The sequence below is a fragment of the Alternaria viburni genome (assembly GCF_023758015.1).
Source record: "Alternaria viburni strain BMP 2772 chromosome Unknown scaffold_10, whole genome shotgun sequence".
Lineage (NCBI taxonomy): Eukaryota > Fungi > Ascomycota > Dothideomycetes > Pleosporales > Pleosporaceae > Alternaria > Alternaria viburni.
Window position 1 is genome coordinate 356,159 of NW_026055779.1, and position 22,377 is coordinate 378,535.

At 52.9% G+C, this 22,377-nt stretch overlaps 6 protein-coding genes across 6 annotated transcripts; 5 read left to right on the plus strand and 1 right to left on the minus strand.

The window, feature by feature from the left end:
* On the plus strand, window positions 1–2,500 carry J4E79_005382 (uncharacterized protein; the record flags this gene model as incomplete). Its single annotated transcript, XM_049354260.1, has 7 exons — window positions 1–160; window positions 380–555; window positions 710–1,399; window positions 1,422–1,498; window positions 1,730–1,916; window positions 2,019–2,050; window positions 2,311–2,500. The coding sequence occupies 7 exons, from the start codon at window positions 1–3 to the stop codon at window positions 2,498–2,500; spliced, it is 1,512 nt and encodes a 503-aa protein (XP_049211125.1).
* A 4,863-nt stretch (window positions 2,501–7,363) lies between these two features.
* On the plus strand, window positions 7,364–9,453 carry J4E79_005383 (uncharacterized protein; the record flags this gene model as incomplete). Its single annotated transcript, XM_049354261.1, has 5 exons — window positions 7,364–7,667; window positions 7,726–8,082; window positions 8,135–8,339; window positions 8,389–8,671; window positions 8,731–9,453. The coding sequence occupies 5 exons, from the start codon at window positions 7,364–7,366 to the stop codon at window positions 9,451–9,453; spliced, it is 1,872 nt and encodes a 623-aa protein (XP_049211126.1).
* Window positions 9,454–10,724: 1,271 nt separating this feature from the next.
* Window positions 10,725–12,464, plus strand: J4E79_005384 (uncharacterized protein; the record flags this gene model as incomplete). The annotated part of the gene is made up of 3 exons (XM_049354262.1): window positions 10,725–11,009; window positions 11,064–11,407; window positions 11,459–12,464. The coding sequence occupies 3 exons, from the start codon at window positions 10,725–10,727 to the stop codon at window positions 12,462–12,464; spliced, it is 1,635 nt and encodes a 544-aa protein (XP_049211127.1).
* Window positions 12,465–15,621: 3,157 nt separating this feature from the next.
* On the plus strand, window positions 15,622–16,091 carry J4E79_005385 (uncharacterized protein; the record flags this gene model as incomplete). Its single annotated transcript, XM_049354263.1, is given in 3 exon segments — window positions 15,622–15,689; window positions 15,745–16,045; window positions 16,065–16,091. The coding sequence occupies 3 exon segments, from the start codon at window positions 15,622–15,624 to the stop codon at window positions 16,089–16,091; spliced, it is 396 nt and encodes a 131-aa protein (XP_049211128.1).
* Window positions 16,092–17,315: 1,224 nt separating this feature from the next.
* On the plus strand, window positions 17,316–18,144 carry J4E79_005386 (uncharacterized protein; the record flags this gene model as incomplete). The annotated part of the gene is made up of 2 exons (XM_049354264.1): window positions 17,316–17,341; window positions 17,388–18,144. 2 exons carry the CDS (start codon window positions 17,316–17,318, stop codon window positions 18,142–18,144), a joined length of 783 nt encoding a protein of 260 aa, XP_049211129.1.
* A 2,640-nt stretch (window positions 18,145–20,784) lies between these two features.
* Window positions 20,785–22,168, minus strand: J4E79_005387 (uncharacterized protein; the record flags this gene model as incomplete). The annotated part of the gene is made up of 3 exons (XM_049354265.1): window positions 20,785–21,178; window positions 21,227–22,101; window positions 22,151–22,168. 3 exons carry the CDS (start codon window positions 22,166–22,168, stop codon window positions 20,785–20,787), a joined length of 1,287 nt encoding a protein of 428 aa, XP_049211130.1.
* Window positions 22,169–22,377: the final 209 nt, after the last annotated feature.

Below are 22,377 nucleotides of genomic sequence, written 5' to 3' on the forward strand. Positions count from 1 at the left end.
ATGTCGCACAAGACAAACGTTTGGATCTTGAAGTTGGCGGCAAATGCAGAGCATCTCTTCAACAACTACAACATCGACCTGTTCATCGAGTACGTGGAATTCGTTGCGCTTGGTCGTCCGGGAACTTCTCCGGCAGACCTCTCGCCCAAATGCCTACAACGTTGCGCCACAACATCAACAGCTTTCACGCCCCATGCTCAACGACGACAAGTTTGAAATGCATCCCGCACGATCACGTACTCCTGTCCTTCACGTCCAAGAACAGAGTCTTGAGGATCGATACGGTACCCCACAGACATTTCCGGGCATCACGAGAGTAAACCTGCAAACCAAGATGGCGGAGATGAGCCAACGCATAGTTGCTAGCACTTGGTTTCAGCACTTCCTCTGGCGGCCCTCATCGGCAAGAAGTACTTTGTGCTTCACGACACCAACGCGATGGCATCGCAACGCATACTTCATCTCCTCCGACGGCTCGTGCCAATGGCAACCACATCAAGACCTGCTCTGATGTTCGGCGAGATCGGCCACCATCTCAGCGTCCGCCGCCTTCGCGTATGTTGAATATTTCATACCTCAAGCTGTAAGCCGCCTTCACCATCCTAGGGTTGGCACTTGTCTTGGGGCGACAGTTCAGAAGCAACCGATGTCTCTTCACCCAACCAGTAGTACGAGCATATCGTCGACAGACGAAGCTCACACATCGCAGTATCCTGTGACGCCCTGGAACACTTCATGCCCGGATGGCGGTCTCCATGTGTCGCTCTTTCGCCTCCCCATCGTACTCGTCAACAAGCGATCGCCTCTTTCGCAGAGGAACCCAACCAGTAGTACGAGCATATCGTCGACAGTCGAAGCCCATACATCGCAGTATCCTGTGACGCCCTGGAATACTTCATGCCCGGATGGCGGTCTCCATCTGAGACTGCTACCTCGCTACTGCTGTATGCTCGTAGCCCGTGCCCAGAGTGCCACGACTTCTCCTCTCCATCGCCGCTGCCTCCAGCTCCTGCGCACGGAGTTTACCATCTTGAATCAGCTGAGAGACTTGCAGCACCCATCGCCTCTTTCGGGGATGAACACCACTCCGGATCTGCTACTCGTCAACAAGCGCACGCCTCTTTCGGAGAGGAATACAACTCCGGATCAGGGCGGCGGCGGTGACGAGGATACCGCCAAGCGCAAGCTCTCCAACCCGAACATGATCGCCGTCGTTACGGGACGTAAACTTTCGAAACCTCGCCAGAAGCCCGTCTCGGAGCGGCCCGTCCTCAGGATGCGCGGCGACAGGAAGGCCAGGTACCGAAGCCAATCCACTGGACACTACCAGACGGATTCGCTAGCTTCTGCGCTATCTACCTCGCCATTTCGTGCTACTCGTCAACAAGCGCAAAGAGAAGTTCAATGATATTAGCCCTCAGGTGGGCTTCGAGGAGGATCTGTACGCTGCTATGGCGCTGTCTGGCACCAAGGCTCAGGTCCTTGAGATGCACAAGGAGTTGGTCTGATTTGAGATGGATATGGATGATACTGGTAACTGGTGTGTAATGGCTTGAGATGATATGGACATGACTGTTACCACTACCCAATCGCCTCTTTCGGGGAGGACGCGATGGAGGCTTCGGCGGCGGACGTGATAGGATGCGTCAGCTCTACTGCCGATTCCGGGTTCGGGCTCTTCGACCGCAGGTCGCCCAGTAACATTATCAAGATGCCAGAACACTTCAAGCCCTCTGGAGGCAAAGGAGGAGTCTCCGCCCTTCAACAAGCCGCGCGAGGCTACACCCGACCTCGCCACCTTCACAAACATCCAGAAGCGCGAACGTCGCATGACACAATGGGACATCAAGCCCGCAGGCTACGAGAACATCACCGCCGGAGGCCGTCGCATCGCAACGCATACTTCAGTCCCACTGGTCTGCCTATTCCGTTCAGTGGCTCACGCTTGAAGCGCCTCCCACCCCCGGGTCTCAGCGTCTGTCTTCCCCAATGACGCCCCATGGGATGACCGCCAACAGCTCTGCCCTGGACAAAGCATGGACCCTGGACTGTATGTATTCTCGAAATCGTCTTTGGCTACCCAAGCGACGACTTCGAGAACACATACAGTCCAGGGTCTATGCTAGATCAATCTTCGCCACGGCTGCGGTCCGTTTGCACAGCTCTGTCCTAGACAAGAGCATATCACCATCGCCAAAGAGTTACCGCAGCGACGACTTCGAGAATACATACAGTCCAGGGTCTATGCTAGATCAATCTTCGCCACGGCTACGGTCCTTTTGCTCCATTCACTCTTTCGCTGACCCCCAGCCGATGGAACCAGTTCATTGACCCCAACAACACCATCGTCTTCATTGGCGGTCTCTCCGGCTACGTCGCCGAGGACGAGCTCCGTTGCTTCTTCCGGGGCTTTGGCGAGATTACATACGTCAAGATACGCCCAGACAAGGATGAGTCGGTGGAGTGGATGATGAGAAGAGTCGAAGGAAACCCTCCTTGATATTGCGGTAGATAGAGTAAGTTTCCCCTCCTCGCTTCTCTTTCCGGTTCCAGTTGCTAACCATTCGCAGATTTATACTTGTTTGATACCTATTCGGTCCCATTTGCTTGCGTGATGTGATGCTTCCGCCTTTGATGTCGACATGGCCGCGTATCTTTGCTTCCGGTAAGTACTTCCTTCTTCACCCCCCTTCGTACAAGACCATAGCTAACTCTTTCACATCTCCTCTCAACTTGTGCCGACGCTAGCTCTGCGCTTCTCATGGCGGTGCGATGATCTTCCGAGACTACTTCCTCGTAGTAGTATCTCCAGTCCGCACCGCCGAGATCTGAGTCTTTTCTCTTCCCCCAGCACTTGATCCGATGGTAGCTATCCCGAGCGTCGCTTCTGGCAGCGGCGACAGCAATCTGTGAGTGTCGGTCAAATCGACCAGATGCCCAAAGGTTTAAGACGGTGGCTGACTTCAAACGCATGACGTTCGATATTGCGCTGGCTCTCGTGCGACTATCGCATCGCTGTAAGTACTTCCGACCAGATGCCCGATGAATGAAGCTTATGCTGACTTTATGCACGTACGCCTTCCCGACTGGCGTTGACGATGGTCAGCTTTCTCGAGCCCAATCATTCGCAACGGCGGATGCTATCTCGTGAGTGTCGTTCAGATTGAACAAGTGTCTGAACATCCGGCTCCTTCACTGACCTCAGCGCCAGGCATTCCAGTCCGCATTCCGGCAGGCTTCGGTCTTGGTTGCTTCATCGCAGTAGGTGCCTTGACCAAATGCTCGGTGGTGAGGCACATTGCTGATCATCAAAATATACGCCTCCTCGCCTGGCTCTTCTTCCTGGTCACATCGCCTGACCGTTTCGCATCTTCCACTCGCAGCATCTCCGCCCGATTGCCAACCAGATCTGGTAGCCTTCTCGAGCGTCGTTATCCACAACGGTCAGGCAATCTTGTGGGTATTGTTCTCATTGACCAGCTGACCCGAAGTATGCAGACCCAACCGGCGTGTTCTCATGTCCCCATCTCTTTCTTTGATCGATCACAGTCCCAATGTTGGTTTCAGGGAGTCGCATCAACCTCTAAGGTAGTGAGATCACTTCCTCATAGTGGCCTCTCACTGAGCGGCTCCCAAGAGCAAGTAAGCCGCATTTCGAGCTGCTGTCCAGGACTTTTGTCCTGTATAGACCCACAGCTCGATGGTCGGGCGTGGGTTAAGCATCTTTTCCAATTCATTGAAATGATGCTGTGGGTCGTCCGTACATTTCCCATACTTCACATGAAGTAGTGGGTACTTGATCGAATGTGGTAGCTTCTGGTGTCGGCGGCGGCGCCACGCATCCGGTGAGTGTCGTTGGAATCGACCAAATGCCCGAAGATATGGACTTTGCTAATGCGACGCGTGTATTCTGACTTTGTTCGACTCTGCGGCGGACTTCCGGTTTTAACGACTACTTTGAAGGTAAGTACCTCCTCTTTTTCAAGACAACATCCTCCTAACCGCATGGTGTCGTATGCGCGCGATGTGCTCTTCCAGCTTCCTCACTCGGCTTCAGCGGCGTGAAGGTAAGTACCTCCGATCCCCCAAGTCAGCATCATGCTAACCGGTTGGTTTCGCATACGCGCATGTGCTCTCCTCGGATTCGACGGTAAGTACCTCGTTCCTCTCAAGACAGCAGCATGCTAACCGCGGGCGGTCTGCCTTCTCCAGGTTATTCGTGCGACGAGCTCTTGTCTAGTCTTCGCAATGCACCCAACGCGATAGTGTTGAGTGTGATCGTCTGCCCTGCTCCTCCCATTCGCGTACAGCTAACATTGTCGCAGATACGATTAAGCATCATCAGCAAGCTGCTACATCTGTCCCTTCTCGTCTCTTTCTTTCATGTCTGCCTCTTCCTCTTTTGGCTACCTGAATGCCAGAATGCGTCCTCGTTGGTTGATCGTCAACCTCAACTCCGCGGACGTCGTTCGTAGCTGACTAGATAGCCAAAGCAGCTTCCGAACGATGCGACGACATCGAAAGCCGACTACGAAGCATTTCAATGGTATAGCCTTGGCTTCAGGCGCCGCTCTGACGCTCCATCGTTGTGGTGCAAGGCTGGGGTCGCAGGAAGCGCCGCACCAAAGGTACGCTCAACACTCCATCTGCAGGCCATGCTAACATTGACTCAACCTTGACCGACCATCTCGGAACTCCTCTGCTCTCCCCCCGGCTCCCTGTCGGCGCTCAGTGCATGCCACACGCCGCCTGCTGCCTTGTTGCTGCGCACAAGCCCGGGTACCCGCTCGACGCAAACAAACGCCCTCACCGCCCGACCTTGGGTATATAACCACCACAATCGAGCTTCTCTTCGCCTTCGGGCATTTGGTCATTTGAAACGATACAGAGAAGATTAGCATGGCCCCTGCACTAAGGATGACACGCTCAATCAAAGAGACGCTAACATTTTTTTTGCGAGTCTTTTGGCTTCACTTTGCCTTGCGTAAGGTCAGCAATTCGAACACGCAAGGCGACGGCAGCACGGGCCTGTTGCACGCTTGCTTTCCCACGCTCTTTTTGCTGCCAACGCCGGCGCGCTGAGTCTGGACAAGCGACATAAGGGTTCGTCGAGCATCCATCCCAGGCTATGGTGTCTTGTTATCGACTTTGAAAAGCTGCTGATATCCAGGTCTGTCAATCCGTAGCTTTTTTTGCGAGTGCTTTCTGAGCTCATCGTTGGTATCGGTTCGACGTTGGTCCTGGTCTTCCAAGGGAACACACGATCTTCGAACGCCACTCTCCAACCAGTACAACGACTTCACAGAAAAGGACCTACTGCCTCAGGGCGATAGTAGTGTCCCGAAACTGGAGCCGAGAAGAAACCAAAGTGCATGCCCTGTCTTCCAGAACTCGGGAAGTCGGATATCTAAGGATGGTGTTATCAAGTATACTTGCTGCGCCCGTTACGCAGATTCCGAAGGCAGGTTGCGTATATGCAAGGACGCAGAGCTGTTCCGCTCGCCCGCTACATGGAACGGCATGTCGCGTGGGTCTGCAGGTTGCTCTGCTCCGACATTACTAGATAGATCAATCCATATCTTTTTCGATATCTCCTCGAGTTCGGATCTGAAGTGAGTGAGGCACGCCAACCATCTTGATGGCCGATTGCAAATCATGTCGTCATCCTTGAGGTCGGTGACGGAGATACGTTGCAAGAGGATGTAACGTCGTTATCACATACGGGCATCGAATCTGGAAACAACGATAGATAACGTGGAACGATCGAAGAAACATCAGATGAGATTGAGAGCGGAAGCGTCGCAAAAACGAAGAAGAGTGCTGAAGAAGACACGAGGGGTAGGCGTATTGTGCACTCACGCAATCGCTGTCAGTCATGACCTCAAGGGCCAAAGAAAGAGCAGCACTGTTATTGATGAAAACAGTTCAAAATCGATCCAAAGGTGAGAGGGGCGAACAAGATCATGGCCGTGATGGTTGGAACGGAGAGGTTTGACGGGCATAGCTAAACTCTAGGTGGTGCGAAGACCTCAATCGACGCTGATTGGCTGACGACCTTGGCGCCGCAGAACCTCCGGGCCAAGATCCGCATCTGCAAATCGTCACGCAGCAACATCACCACCGTTGACGTCGGCACCACACATCTCCGCCTGTCGCAATGGCGAAGAAAGGTATGCGCTCTTGCTTTACTCCATCCTCAGGTCCCCAGAAGCTAACACAAGGCCTCTGCTGATTTACAAGGCACCCTCTCACGGCTCACAACTCTACGTACATGCGCTGACGACGATACTTCACAGCAAAGTCCCGTACCATTATGGTGCGCCTAATCTCGATGGCCATGACGGGCTACTACCGGACAATGCAAAGACCACGTGCGCATCAACCGCTGAGCATGCTCAAATACGATCCCATCGGTACGACGCCATCGCTCCTTTCTCTCCACCGTCCATGGGCGCGCCGGCCTTACACACGACATCATACTAGAGTCGATGCAATTTTGGGGGAATTGAAGGACCCGCGGGTCTTCGCGGGGCAGGCTAGAAGCAGGAACATGGCTGACAAAGGACAGTGCGGAAACAAGTACTTTTCCTCGAAGCGAAACGCGGCAAGAAATAGAACGAACTTTCCACCACGAGATGAGCCGGCGCAATGGGGAACATTGGACGATCACGATGAGTATTGGATCTGGGCTGTTATGGAAGTCAGGATGAATAGAGGGAAGCCGCGCACCACAGATGGAAGCCCCGGCAGCAAGGACTACCATCTGGAGCCATTGACAGGCATGAAGCAAGCCGCATGCTTGCACGCCTATGTACTATACAGTCAGCATGGTTCGGCGTTATGTACGATACAAAGCAGGCATGAACAGCACGTCTGCCAAACAACAAACAACTTCTCACGCGAGCTTACTCCAACTTTTCCTACCCCATATTCTCAACTGCGCGTCGATATTCATCTCTGCTCACCGTTTCTCCCGTATTCCTGACCCGAACGCCGAGATGAGGATGCTCGCCAAGGTCAAGGCTCCGCTCCGCTGCTTGTCTGGCCTCTTGGCCCTACTTAGTGCATCGGAAAAGCCTCAGCACCTGGACGGGTTGCCCGAAGAGGCCGTTCCGACTGGAGAAAGGCTTGGACTACGTCGCCGATGGGCTTTGTACCAGCCACAAATTACCCCATAAATGCTACTGCTAAGACTCTGGGGTTGCAGGTGATGGCGCACGGATGAGTTGGCTGCAACCTAAACGCGTCTGTGTACCGGCAGGATAGCCGAGTTTGCGGAAGCGCAGAAGTATAAGATGGCGCTGACTAGCAGATGTTTGCACTATTCGTTGGCTAGGACTTGTTCGAGCATCTCGATCTCAAAATGGGTTCCGAAAAGATGGACGAGAAGCGCTCAGAACACTCGCCTGACACGCGTATCGATAACATCAACTATGGGAACTCGTCTTCATCTCAAGACGCCATCGAACAACAAAAGGCAGCATCGCAACCTTCCGGCGTATTGGGTATCTTCTCCAACCTCGGCAACCTACCAGAATGGCACGTTCCTGGTGCTGGTCTCCTCCAAGGGAAAACGTTGAACACCGCCATAGCATGGTGCTCTTGTCTGGCATTTCTCATGTTCGGCTATGACCAAGGTGTTCTATCCGGCGTCCTCACTCTCGACGGTACGCATCGCGTTGTACAAATCGCATATCGGGCATACGCTGACTGTCCGCCATCTAGATTTCCAACGCCACTTTCCTCTTATGACACCTCGCGAACGTCAGAACAACCTCTGCTGGCTCGATGCACCGACCAACACTGTTCCTGATCCGAGCATGTGCACAGGCAGCCCCAGTATATTATCCGCATGCGTCGCGGTGTATCAGATCGGATGTTTCCTCGGCGCTGTTCTCATCCTGTTTTACGGTGAGGTCTGGGGAAGGAAAAGCAGTAGCTTCTGGGGCAGCTTCATCATGATTGTTGGAACTGTTCTTCAAGTGGCCGCAGGAGGTGCTCGTGGTGGTGGAGTTGACGGTTATGCCCTGCTGTCAATCGGTCGTGTGGTCGGTGGCATCGGCAATGGCATGGTCACAGCGAGTCAGTAGTACATCGACCCGCACGCGTCGTCACTTGCTAACAGCCTCTCCAGCGATCCCGACCTGGCAATCTGAATGCGCGAAACCGGAGAAGCGTGGACGCTTGATCATCACATCCGGAGCAGTCATTGTCGCAGGTATTATGATATCGTACTGGGTGACTTACGGATTCTACTTCCTCCCATCGGGTGAGAGCTATAGCTCCGTACGCTGGAGGTTTCCCATCATCTTCCAGTCTTTCTTCACTATCCTCGTCATGTATTTATACCTCTTCCCCATTCACGGCATCCCGCTAACATCTTCTTAGGATCGGTCTTTGCTTCCTGCCCGACTCGCCAAGATGGCTCGTAATGCGTGGCCGTTACACTGAAGCCCGACACCTACTTGCTCGCCTCGCCGGTACATCTGCGGACTCGGAAGAAGTTGACACTGAGCTCACGAACATCAAAGACGCGCTGGAAGCGCAAAGTAGAGATGGCCCATTCAAGATGAAGGAGCTTCTGCACAACGGTCCCAGTCAGAACCTTCGGCGCACACTATTGGGGGTCGCATCGCAGTTCTTCCAACAGATCAGCGGTATCAACCTTATCGTACGTATACCTTCAGACATCGCTGTGGTAAACCACAAACTGACCATGCTTCCACTCAGACCTACTACGCAACCTACGTCTTCGAGAACTCACTCGGGTTCGGCCCAGACATGTCCCGTCTCCTGTCCGCCTGCAACGGTACCGAGTACTTCTTCGCCGGACTAGTCGCGATCCCTTTGATCGAACGAGCTGGCCGTCGCAAACTCATGCTATTCGGTGCGTTCGGCATGATGGCTAGCATGGCCATCATGAGCGGCATGGTGTCGACAGCTACCGAGAACGAGTTCGGTGCCCCGGTCCTAGAGCCAAAGTACGGCATCACGGCTGTGGTATTCATGTTCGCCTTCAACACGTTTTTCGCGATCGGTTGGCTAGGAATGACATGGCTCTACCCTGCCGAAATCACCAACCTCCGCATCCGCATCCAAGCAAACGCGCTCTCTACGTGCTCAAATTGGATCTCCAACTTCGTTATCGTCATGATCACGCCCCCAGCGTTCGCTAATCTGCAATACAACACCTACACCATGTTCGCGGTCTTCAACGCCTGCCTCATCCCTAGCGTCTACTTCTTCTTCCCTGAGCCCAAGGGTCGCAGTCTGGAAGAGTTGGATGTCATCTTTGCGAGCGCGCATCACGAGGGCATCAATCCGGTCAAGCAAGCGAAGGAGATGCCCAAGCTGATGGGTAGGGAATTGGACGTGGAGATTGCGAGGTATTTCGGGGGTGATGTGGAGGAGGCGAGGCGGAGGAGTGTGACGAGTGCTGGGATTACAGCGTGATTCAGCCCGAAAGATGCGGATGGGCCGTCGTACGCTGGGTAGGAGTAACCTCGGTGTTGTGCGTTTCACACATAAACCTCTCAAACGTCCGGAGATTAGAGCATTAGTAAATGCCACCAACAACATTGCTCATTCCAAGCTAATACTTCTGAAGACGCGAACAATTGCTGTTATGGCCGCGTGTACCCGCCTGTATACTCATCCGCTTGGAGCCTGATTCAACAAGACACCGAGATACCGTGCCGTGTTGCCCGTATGCGATCTACTTGCTGACTGCGATTGTCCCCACCCAGCCACTTGCTACTGGTCTGTGCAACCAGACACCACCCACCCATCTGAACTAAGCCTTGGCCATCTCGAGATCCTAATGCAACAAGCCATGCGATGTGACTTCCTGATACAGGAAAAAACCTACAGTTCCAGGTAATCGCCACAGTCGCCAAAGCCACAATTAGGCCTACCGCTTGGTCGGAATCAGCACAGGGCTGGGCTGCGGCATGTGGCGGGGCATCTCCCGGCCTCTTCCCCTCCCTCCACCTCCACACACCATCGACAGCGAACGGCTCATTAAACTCAGTGCCAGCCTCCCGTCCAATATCACGCCGAAATCATGACGTCGATAAGCTTTGCCCGCTCGGTAACAAGCAAGACAAGCCTTGGCAAGTGGCCTTGTTCCGCCGCTGTGCATAGCGAGCTGCTTCTTTGGGTAAGAAGCTCCTCATGCGCGCTGCAGCAAGCTTTGGGGCTTGTGGATACGAGGCTTCAACGTCAACGCGGTGTCGTAGTAAAGAGCTTCATGAATTGGTGTGCGAACATGATGGTTGAAGTTGCAGCTTGAAGAAAAGAGCGCAAGAAGATGGCACGAGGATTCCTGATGGTCGCGCAGGTGAAACAGCAAATCACGTTCTACTCCCCGCCAGGAACGTGCCGGTACATCCTAGCCGAACTTCCTGAACACTGCTCCCAGCACACAGCCGGAGGATCTACAGCGACATGTTATCCGGCCAATAATTGCGCAGAGCGTCCGCAGTTGCCTGATTTAGACTCCTTTCCTGTGCCCCAACCCGCGGCTCGCAGCATACGACCATGTAGTCTGACGTTAACCCAGCGCTGAAATACGCGAGAAGCATGCGTAGCTAGGTGAGCCGGTGCACGCAAAGCCGCTTGGCTTCGTAGTAAGGCCGTGTATATAAAGAGGTGGAAGACACTACTTTCCTGGGCAAGCATTCGCTGAAGTCTTGGTTGCTCTTCTTCCCGACAAGCTTCCCACCATGGCGCGCTTCGCTCAACTCGCCGCCGTTCTGGCCGCTGCTTCGCTAGCCAATGCTCGCGCGCCGTTCATCAAGGAGCGCCAAGTGCCCGCTGACCCTACCGGCGTCACGACCATTACTTCTGCTGCTGGTGCTAAGATCACGTACAAGCAGCCTGGCAAGGCGGGTGTGTGCGAGACCACCGAGGGTGTCGACGACTATGCTGGTTACATCAGCCTCAACCCGACGACGAACATGTTCTTCTGGTTCTTTGAGGCTCGCGAGAACCCTTCTGAGAAGCCATTGGTAAGTACTGTGTTCGTGAAGCGTTACTACAATGTGTACTAATTATATTGTCAGACCTTGTGGTTGAACGGAGGACCCGGAAGTGACTCTCTCATTGGTCTGTTCCAGGAACATGGCCCTTGCAACGTTACCGAGGACCTGAAGACACAGCTAAACCCTTACTCGTGGAATGAGCGCAGCAACATGCTGTACCTTTCACAGCCCGTGGGTGTCGGCTTTTCCTACGAAACCACCGAGACAGATGAGGATGGCCGCTACTCGCTCGTCGACCCAGACACTGCAAACACCACCGATGCTGCAGCCATTGGTGCATGGCACATTCTCCAGGCTTTCTTGGAGCTGAGCCCACAGCTCGACCCCGATATCACCAACTTCACCTTCAACCTCTGGACTGAGAGGTAGGTCATGTGATTGTCCAGAGATGATCGCAATGCTGACAATGTCCCCAGTTACGGAGGTCACTACGGCCCAGGCTTCTACAACTACTTCTACCAACAGAACCAGAAGATCAAGAACGGCTCATGTGCCGGTGTCGAAGTCGAGATGGACACTCTCGGTGTCATTAACGGTATAATCGACGAGCAGATCCAGGCGCCCTACTACCCCGAATTTGCCGTCAACAACACCTACGGCATCAAGGCCGTCAACGACACCGTCTACACCTTCATGAAGAACGCCTACTACATGCCCGAAGGCTGCCACGACCAAATCGAATACTGCAAGCAATCCGACCGCACCACCGAAGCCGGCTACCTCACCTGCGCGCAAGCCACCAACCTCTGCCGGTCCCTCGTCGAAGAGCCCTACTACGCCTTCGGCGGCCGCGGCGTCTACGACATCCGCCACCCCTACGACGACCCCACGCCCCCGGACTACTTCGAAGACTTCCTCAACATGGCCTCCACCCAAGAAGCTATCGGCGTAAACATCAACTACACGAGCACCAACGCGCCCAACGTGTCCTACGGCTTCTCCACCACGGGCGACTTCGTTTTCCCCAACTTCCTCGAAGACCTCGAGGAGATCCTCAGCTACGGCGTGCGCGTCGCCCTCCTCTACGGCGACGCAGACTACATCTGCAACTGGTTCGGCGGCGAAGCCGTCTCCCTCGCTGTCAACTACACAGACTCTGAAGCTTTCCGCGCTGCGGGCTACACTCCCTTCCTTGTTGATGGCGTTGAGTATGGTGAGGTGCGCGAGTATGGTAATTTCTCGTTTACTAGGATTTATGAAGCGGGGCATGAGGTGCCGTATTACCAGCCTGTGGCTAGTTTGGAACATTTTAAGAGGGTGCTGGATCATGTTGTTATTGCGGATGGAAGTCAGGTTGTTACGGACGACTACAGCACGAATGGTACTGCGGAGGCTACTCATACTGAGGAATTTGTGCCGTTGCCGCCGACTAGTACGCCGAGTGCTAGTGCTGTTAGTAGGGTTAAGAGGAACGTGGTTTAGATAGGTCGTGGTTGCCATGTGAATGGATGAATGTAATTACGCATAATAATGTGGTTCCTTAATGGCTTGCTTTGAGTAGATAGGCTTTAACGGAACGACTGTGGAAAGGTCTCTTTTCCGGAGTCTATCAGTATATTCATCGATACGGAGTCACAGACATAAGATAGTTTGACCTGTTCACGTGACGTATGAGCTTAACGACCGCCAGCGTGCCAGTTTTGTATGCTCGGAATATTCACATGGATCTGCAGAAATGCTGTGCTGCTTTAATTTACTTAGGAAATCCGAGATCTGATCTTTCTTTCTTATGAACCTGCATCACGTCCAGGAAACCCCATGCCAAAATCCACGTGACAATGCATCGTTTGGCAGCAGTTGGCCCAATGAAGATGTCAGTGATAACAGTCCTACTTTGAGTCTGAATGTCGGTTCGCTAGTCGTATGATGGCATGAAGCGTATCATCAGACTTGTCACTTCAGCACCACAGTCTCTTGTTCCATACCCTGCCAACAATGCTGGATACCGTAAAAGCCATGCACGTACGCAGCTCCGATGAACTCAAGATCAGGCCCACTATCTTTCGATCTAAGCACGTATCCAACACTTCCGCCACCTTCAAGAAAGTACACCGCATCGCCCTGCTCTGTGTCCGGTGGTACAAGTAAGAAGTATCCGGTCTGCGTGACTGCGATGCATCTACCAATCGATGCGTATGGAAGTGTTGTTGCGAGCCAGTCATTGAACCATAGCAATGCCATATTTCCCTGTCTAGAGAAGAGGAATGACCGACTTCGGCGTTGACGATGGTACGGGCTACATTGCCATCTCTCTTGCGCGCGATGATTCGTTGAGAATGGCATAAGAACGTCTGTCGATTTCAATCGCGGGTGACGTCCGACTCGTATCCAGAAATCGCCGATCGTATGTGGATCTACGCGTACACCTCTGGGCCATTGTTCATGACGAAATGGTAAAGCAGTGATCTCTGAAGCCGATCCGCCAGTGTATAGATCAGCCCACTCCTCGAAGCGGGTGGTATCAGGCAAGTGTAGTGTGGCATCCCAGACGGAGCTGATCGTTTCAATCGTGTCTAGCTTGTACCCTTGCAGTGTGATCGTTCTTCCATCTGCACTGAACGACGCTACTGGACACTGATTACTAGTTCTTCGAAGTGGCGGCATCCACGATTTGTCAGGCCATATGTTATCGTGAAACTGGGATCTGTAGTGTATAGGATTCGATATACGCTGTATGGGAAAAGGTCTTTGAGCAGTCCAGTCAGGTACCCAAGAAGGCAGACCGAGTATGTTTGGCGTTGCGTCTTTGTAGCAAAGGATTTCCAAGGAACGTTCGGTCTCGATGCTGTAGCGCGCTGCTCTTAAGTAGACTTCGACTGCAGGCAGTGTATAGTCGACGTCTAACAGCCACGCGAATTCAGCTTGCGCAGTACTTGTATCCAGCAAGTTCAGTAATGAGAACACTTTGTCACGAGGATCAGTAGCCAGACAGAAGCGGCTGTCTTGAAGAACCTCGGTTAGCCGTGGCTCCAACCACAAGAAGAAAAGAGTGCACAACCACTTGTAGATACTTGCCAGCATCCCATATCCCCCATACCGATCCAGACATGAAACAGACGAGATGCCTGAGACGTCCATAGCTGTCCAAGTTGTTACAATTAATTCATGTTGGCGAACGGAAAGGGGCAACTGGAAGAAGCTGAACTTCTGCCCGGGAGAGTAAGCACCAAACCAGCTGACAGTCCAGGACAGCTTGTCCCATGACATATTGTTCCCCTTGTAGTACACAATGATCTTTGACGTGTTGGACATATTGATCTCTTGCAAGATCCAAACTCTTCGAAACCATGGATGAGCGAATAGGACCTGGAATTCTCTCATGGTATCGCTGACATTGGAATCGGAAGCTTTCAGTAGTTCACAAAAGAGCTTCCAAGTACTCAAAGCTGTCGCGGGCTGCTCTGGTCCCTCCGCTGAGCCTAGAAAGACAACCGTCCTCGTCGCATGCTTGTACACAAGGTGCATGATCGTCACCTGACTGTTGCGCTCTTGGATATCTTCTTGGTTGATACAAAGCTGGTCAATCCAAAGTATGCGTTTCTTATCTGGATAGCGCATGACTCGGAGGGCTTCCCGGAGGTTGCTGGTAACGCGAAGAAAGGAGCCGTCGCACTCGACACGATGGCATCGATCTGGTAATCCCCATGTGTATGACAGCGCTTCATATGAAACACGCTGGTTGATCGCTATGTGGCGCAGACTGCAAAGTACATCATCTTCCTTGTTGCCTGGCAGAAGGTGAAGTACTCGTATCTGTGTAGGCGGCGAAGCGGTGCTGCCACCAAAGCTTTTGTAGACGTATGGCTCCATGCGATGCTGCAATGGGTATTCGGGTTTGCGAATATGGCCATACTGACAACCAGGCTGAACGAACAAAGTGAAGGTTGGGGGCCAACGCCTAGGCGCTCATGCCGAGCTATGTGGCTTCCTATCTTTCAGCCAGCTGCTCCCACACACATCGCACAGGCTTTATATCTGCTCCTCTTATCTTGCTGCTCTTTTGCCTAGCAGATTCGCTATTAACAACTTTCGGAGGTTTCTTCGCGACAGCGACGAAGCGCGTAGCCGTTCTTAGCATGGTGCGCGAGCCCGTCTGGGCATGACGTCACATGTCGCGAAGCTACGCCGCACTCTCGCTGCACGCTTCCTGCTTCAGCCACCATCACCATCACAAATCGAGTCGCTATGCATGCGCACTCAATGGAAAGAGTACCACTCCGAGAGAACGTATGCCGTACACGCAAGTCGATTTCAACGCCCTTGACATGAGAGGTTACTCACGCGTAACGTTCGCGCATTCGCTGCACGACCACGCGTCAAACGCGTCTCAAAAGCCTTCAGTCACCTGCAGATAGTCATGTATTGTGACGCCAAGCTCACAACGCTACATGCATATGCAACTCGCGCCACCAACAATGGTATTCAAACGCCAGCTCAAGCCTTGGAACGTCACCGTTGAGTCGAGAATCAAGATGTAGTGAGGCTGTGTCGGCCCCCAACAAGATGTCGCACTCCCCATGCTTTCTGAGACCCCTCGCCTCTGGGGCTACATGCGACGGTCGTACGGCGCTTAGACAGCATGTACAAGCAGCTGCAAGGTCAAGAAGATCCGACCGGATATGCACGCAGGGCAGGAAGGTCCCCAAGGTACGAGTCCACTTTGTGTGACAACGAGTAGTACAGGCTGACAAGATGGCAATAGGGCCGCATCCACGGATGCCAAGCAGTACGAGAACTCTACAATCGAAGGCGAATCGGATATACCGAACTCGAAGCCTCCTACCTACGAGCTGGTCAACGACAAAGCATACCACGATGACGACTTTCTCATGCTGGCAAGAACGCCGGAGCCTAGCTGTCCCGTCCCTACGAAGAAGCGCTTCTTTACAGGATGGCGCATGGGTGCGCTCGCATCGGCTATCTGCGCCATCTTGGTGTTCAGCATGAACCTCGCGCTCACAATCTGGGTCTGGAAGAACCCCGATTACGAGCACGCAAATGGCGTCGGGACATTATTTCAAGGCAGCTGCTCTACTGTTAGAGAAGTGAACGTCTACGTCCACTTGGTCGTGAACATACTCAGTACCTTGTTGCTGTGCAGCTCGAACTACTGCCAACAGATCCTTGCCGCGCCGAATCGAGAAGAGCTGGGGCGTGCGCACGCACGGCGAAACTGGCTGCACATCGGCGTTCCTAACCTCCGCAATCTATGGCATGTTGGAAGGGATCGTCCGTGTTGTGGATTTTGTTGTTTCTCTCGTCTGTACCGCTACATTTGTTGTTCAACTCCGTTGTCTTCACAAACCTGCAGGCAAATGAGTATGCTGTCATACCGACGACGCCTGACTGGGTGATGTTTACGCAAGGCGTTTACGACACCTCGAGCTTTCTGGATATCAGCACGAACGCAACAGAAGTGATCTCCTCAACAATTAGGGGCCAATATAGATTCGACCCCTCTGATGCGGTCGCGTTGAGGAATGGCAGCTCGATGCCCAAATACAGGAACGTCAGCACATCCGAATGTCTTGAAACATACGGTACCCAGTATGTCTCGGCAGTTGGGAATTTGTACTTGATCCAAGCAAGCCCAACGGTTCTGCGGAACGCTACTGCCTGGGTCGGTCGACGTTGTCGGAACGGCTTTTTCGAATGGGTTCCTAGAACACCAGAGACGATAGAAGAGGACCGCAAGAACGATACATATGTTACCGAAGCTCCAAACCAACATCTCCCGTTCATAAGTACGCCATCTATTTATCCGTCTAACGGGTGGCGCTGTCTTCCTCATCCTCCAGAAAAGTGTGAGTAAGCCCAGTATTCGCCACCTGCGAAGATGGTGTATTGACTAGACTTGACACAGGCGACCCTAACGATGAGACCGCGATTCCAAGCAATCGATCAGCGTGGCAGCCATTCGAAGTACCCGTGGCCTACTGCACTATCGAACAAGTCGAAGAGTTTTGCAAGCTGCAATTCAGTTTTACCATCGCCATAGCGGTTATCGTGGCCAACTTTTTCAAAGCGGTTTCCATGATATTGTTGCTTTGCCTGTATTGGGATCATGGCGCGCTTGTAACCATAGGAGATGCGATCGCGGCATTTCTCGAAGATCCGGATCTCGAAACCTACGGTAGTTGCCTGCACACTAAACGAGACGTCGGTCTCCGATGGAACTGGAACGAATACGCTAGCATTTCGAAAGTAGCACTCAGCAGTGAGCCGACGAGGTTCACAATGAGAAAAAGGAGGTGGGCTAGAGCTCCGAGCACCATGCGATGGTGGCTGACGTACTCTACGTAAGTCGTGTGCAAGCCGTTTCCGGCCATCCACTCACCTCTCCAGATACACTATCAGTGCTGGGCTCGGTGGACTCTGCATAGCACTTTCCTTGGAAGGCATGCCCAAAGACCCTGTAAAACTGTGGAAGACAGGGTTTGCGACAGTCAACGGCAACAATCTCCTGGACTTCAGCACATCACTGATTCCGGGCGTGCTTTTGGCGAATACACCTCAACTAGTCCTCTCATACTTGTATATCGCGCTAAATGCTCTCTACACAAACATGTTCGTCGCAGCGGAGTGGGCAAGCTACGTCAAAACACAGAAATCACTCCGCGTTACATCGCCCACTGGCTTCCAACGCGACTCGTACTGGCTCAACGTACCCTTTCGCTACGCTATTCCCATGACCATCATGTCAGGTCTCTTCCACTGGCTCGCATCACAAAGCATATTCAAAGTACAAATCTCCATCACAGACATGCACACGCGCAAAGCCGCTAGCGAAGTCTCAACATGTGGCTATTCCCCCGTCGCGATCATCCTGACTACGGTCGTTGGTTTCACGATCGCAGCTGGCGGTCTCGTCATCAGCAGGTTCTGGTATCCAGCTGGTATACCCCTAGCTAGTAGCTGTTCTGCTGCTATTAGCGCGGCGTGTCATGCGCCACTGGAAGATGTCAACGCCAGTCTTTTACCGGTACAGTGGGGTGCTGTTACACATGGGAAAGCGGGCGAGGATGGGGAGGAGCCGATCGGCCATTGCTGTTTTACGAGCTTCCCGGTTGAGATGCCTATCCCGGGGCGGTTGTACGCATGAAGTGTATGAGTAACGCGAATCTCTCTACGCCGTCGCAGCTCTAATAGCAGCAGGAACATCACAACGATCAATCTACATTAAAGCAGACAAAGAACGGTCAAGCTAATGATATAGCGCTCATGTTAACGCTAATTCTATCCGAGCGCAGCGCCTTTCTCATCTGTATCTATCGACTATCCACTCCGGGCCCTTTGCGACCATGCCACCTTCTACCAAGATATTGATCGCGTTACTAGAGCTCCTTACCGAATGGTCATCAGTCTTTTGCTTCGCGCACCGCTGCTATTTCGCGTCCCCGAACTCCCTGCTCATAGACTATTGTGACTTGTTCCACCATGCCCCGAACTTGGAGATCAGTCAATGAACTTGTTTCCCCTTGTTGGCGTAATCTCGCCAAGACATGGTCCTCGAGAAACGGCGCATTGATAAGTATTCGAAAGTTGGTCGGTAGCGCGACTGCACCGGTGTGTTCGTCTCGACAATCTCCCAAGAAGGTCTGAGCGCTTGGTATCCAAAACGCTTTCTCTCTCTCAGATAGCGTAAGAAGAGATTCGCCAGTAATGACGAGTTCCACAGCTACCATCCACATCAACGCCAACCCTTGCCGATGCGCCTCACTTGATCGTAGGTCGTACGCCCACTGAACCTCACACAACGGATGGCTTCTGCTATACGCCACCCATGCATTCAGGGAATGCTGAAACCTATCTTGGCACGGCCAGTAAATCCTGACCGATGGCATACCGTCCAACTTGCTGTGGTATGGAACCTGAATGGACAGTCTTCGAATGTGTCCAAGGCGATACACGTCATAGTCCAGACCCCTGACGAAGCGACACAGTATTCGGTGATGCATTAGTAGTCGCTGAGCGTTGTCATCGACGTGGACTATGTTGAGTTTCAATGGGAGCTTTTGCGTCTCTGCGCGGACTTGGTGACATGTGAGTTCGAGGGGGTTCGTGATGCGGCCATCAGCGGCGTTGCTTGGGCGGAGTGTTATGGGCGTGAAACATCGTGTCGAAGGTATCAATGACAGCCCATCTTCGTAGTAGAGAGCGTATTCATATATCATGGTGCGCAGCTCTAATGGTAGGTCAAGAAGCTGTGAAGGGCCCGTTGGTTCTGGCAAGGGCGAATTCCTTGTTGGCCATGATACCGAGGAAATGTAACCGCCCATGGTGATGGTCAAGAGTCGGAGGTTGGGAATGCGCGCTGGTGAGATCGAAGGGTTGAGAAGGGTTCTTATCTCTCGAGAGGAGTAATCGGTCGACCAAGAAGCGTAGGAGCCTTGACTGTCGCCACTCCCAAAATCACCGCTACTGTGAATGACTGCCAGACCGTGAAAGATCATGATCTCGGTGCGTGAAAGCTAAAGCCTGGTCGCCGAGCGTACAAATGAGGCTCTGCTCCATCGCTGTATTTCTACAACCACACAAGACTGCTCCACCAGTCTCAACTACCCACCCAACGAACGTACACCACAACTATGACTTCAAGTCACGAGCAGCCCCTGCGATTCCGAAGCCACCCAGCCGATACCCCAGACCCCAGCGGCGTATGCCACTATCTTAAACTACCTCGGGAAATACGAGACATCATCCACACGTACGCTTTGACATACGAAGATGGCCTAGTTGCTACTTCAGAACCCACCCGAAATGGCCCCGGGCATTTCCGATGGTCGCCGAGTCTCCAGCCTTTCCAGTACAGTGAGCGACCTGCCGAGGACTACGACGGCACCATTTTCAAACCCGGTGATGTCAATCCTCTTCGTTTAGTCTGCCACCAGACAAGCGCTGAAACACGCGGGCTTTTGTTGAGCTCGAATGACATTTCCTTCTCTTTAATACCACAAGGAAATAGTCGCTGGCTCGATAAGGATTATGAGAGGATATTCAAGGACTTCTACGACGAGTGCAGTCTAATCAACCGAAATCGCCTGCGCAAAATGACCGTTCACATGTCTACAGACAGAGTCAGAAGATCAAGCATAGTAAGCATAGACGGAACTCGCGAAATTCTCAACTGGTATACCTGGAAATTCTCCCTCCACGACAACATCTCCATTATTCTCCGCTTCAACATGGACTGCGCCCACTGCTTCATGAGGAACGTCGTCGACCCGGAACACTACATCAAGGAAACCCGCATGTGGAGTCTGCTGCGCCACGAAAAATTCCCTGATCGGCCTGGAGCGGTGGGCGGGTGCCACATGCACACGTTGCCGATTCTCAAATGGCCTGTACCGTTTGCGCATAATGTGCGTTTCTCGATCTTGCATGAGTTTCCGGAAGATGTTGTCAGGGCGCAGTGGAGGGCGGCTTGTGGGAAGTGTGCCGAGTCTGGTCGGAAGGACGCGATTTGTACCTGTGTTGAGGGTATAGCGGGCTCACGGAGGGTGTTTGAGGAGGGCTTGTAGGCTGCGGTGGGGTGTTGCGTGGAATAAGCGTATGGCGGCGATAGCCGTTCAATGTTCATGTCTTCTTGGTCTCCTTCTATTTTGTTCGTTTGCCATAGAAGCTTTGATTATCTTTTTATATGTACCGTTTCGTAATGACACTTGCAATACCATGATTGCACGGTGTTCCGCAACATGCCTACTAAAGTCTATATCCCGAAAACGTCTCGTTCCTCCCACGACTACGCCGCCGCGCTATTCTCCGCCAATACCCCATTCGCCGTAGCCAGCTCCCCCATCGCCTTTCCACTCACGTTCTGCTTACTCTTAAAGTACTGCGTGAAATCATGTCGAACCTGATGTATGGTCTCTGCAACACTCTTCCCCCACACCGGATCATCACTCGCCCTCTCACACATCTTGAAGAACTCCTTCCTCTTCTCCTCGTGCTCGGGGTCCCAGAGGCGGTGGAAATTTTCGCGCGACATGGGGTCGATCATTTCGCGCCAGATCTTGATGCGGATCTCAGAGTACTTGTCGAGGATGGAGTCGTCGAGTTCGTCGAGGTGGATACCGGTGAAGCAGTCGTAGAGGGAGCCTACGTCGGCGAATCCGCCCGTGAGGCCCATGCCGCCGCTGATGTTGTGTTAGTTGAGTGCGCTCATCATAAACTGGTATACATACAATGGATTGCACAGATGCGCTGCGTCGGCGACTAGTATAATTCGGCCTATGCGGAAGCTGGGCGCGCATCTTTGTTGGAGTTTGTAGGGGCTCATGCTCTTGAGCTTGTACTCATGGGGCTTGGGGTGACCGGGTAGGATTTGCTCGTAGCGGAGGGGTTGGCGTTTTACGAGCTCTTCTTTTGAGAGGCCTTCCGAGTCGCCGTATGTCACTCGCCAGAGGCCATCGTTGGTGATCTTTGCGGCCATGTACCAATCCGTGGGGTGGACGATGAAGTTTGAATCCCACCAGTCGAATTTCTCGTCGAAAGGTAGGTAGACATTGGTAGCGACAATCTGCGCCTTGAGCGTCTCCCCTGGATATTCCTTCCCGAACAACGCTGTGCGCACACCACTTGATGCGCCATCAGCACCAACTAGATAATCGCCTGTAATCTTCTTCTTCTCGCCGTCAATTGTCTCGACAACCGCGGTCGCGCTGTTGTCGTTTTGCTCCACGCCGGTCAATTTGTGGCCCCACTTGATCTCGGTGTTCGGGTAGCTTTCAAAATGCTTCACAAGTAGGGGGCCTAATTGATCGAGCGGTAGCACAACCATTGCGTATTTTGAGTCTTCTGGCTCGCGGCCCATGCCACCTAGAAGGGTTCCATCCTGCAAGCGCCAGCATACACCTCTAGGGTGCAGCCCTACGGCACGTACATCGTCTATGATACCTGCGCGATGGAAGTCATAGACTGCTGAAGGCGCATAATGAGCAGCCCGCGGGTTGTCGTTGATCTTGGTGTCCGCATCGAGGATGGTAACTTTGATGCTGAGGTTCTTCGCTAGAAGAATTCCAAGCAACAGACCGGAAGGGCCAGCTCCTACGATGACGACCTATCGGTGTTAGCGACATGCACATGCAAGCCATCACGGAGGAACATACGTGATTAATCTTCGGCATTGTGACAGATTTGGTCTACTGCATACAGATGATGAAGAAGTATATCTCAACCACATGTCATCCTTTAAGAAACTCAGATGACATGTCCATTATGGTGGGGCTGTCACATCCCCGCCTCCAAACTTCTCCATGCCATCTCGCAGAGTGTCGGCTGAGCTGCAGCTGGCAGGTGCGGGGAACGAGTCGACTGCCCCACATCCATGGATGGT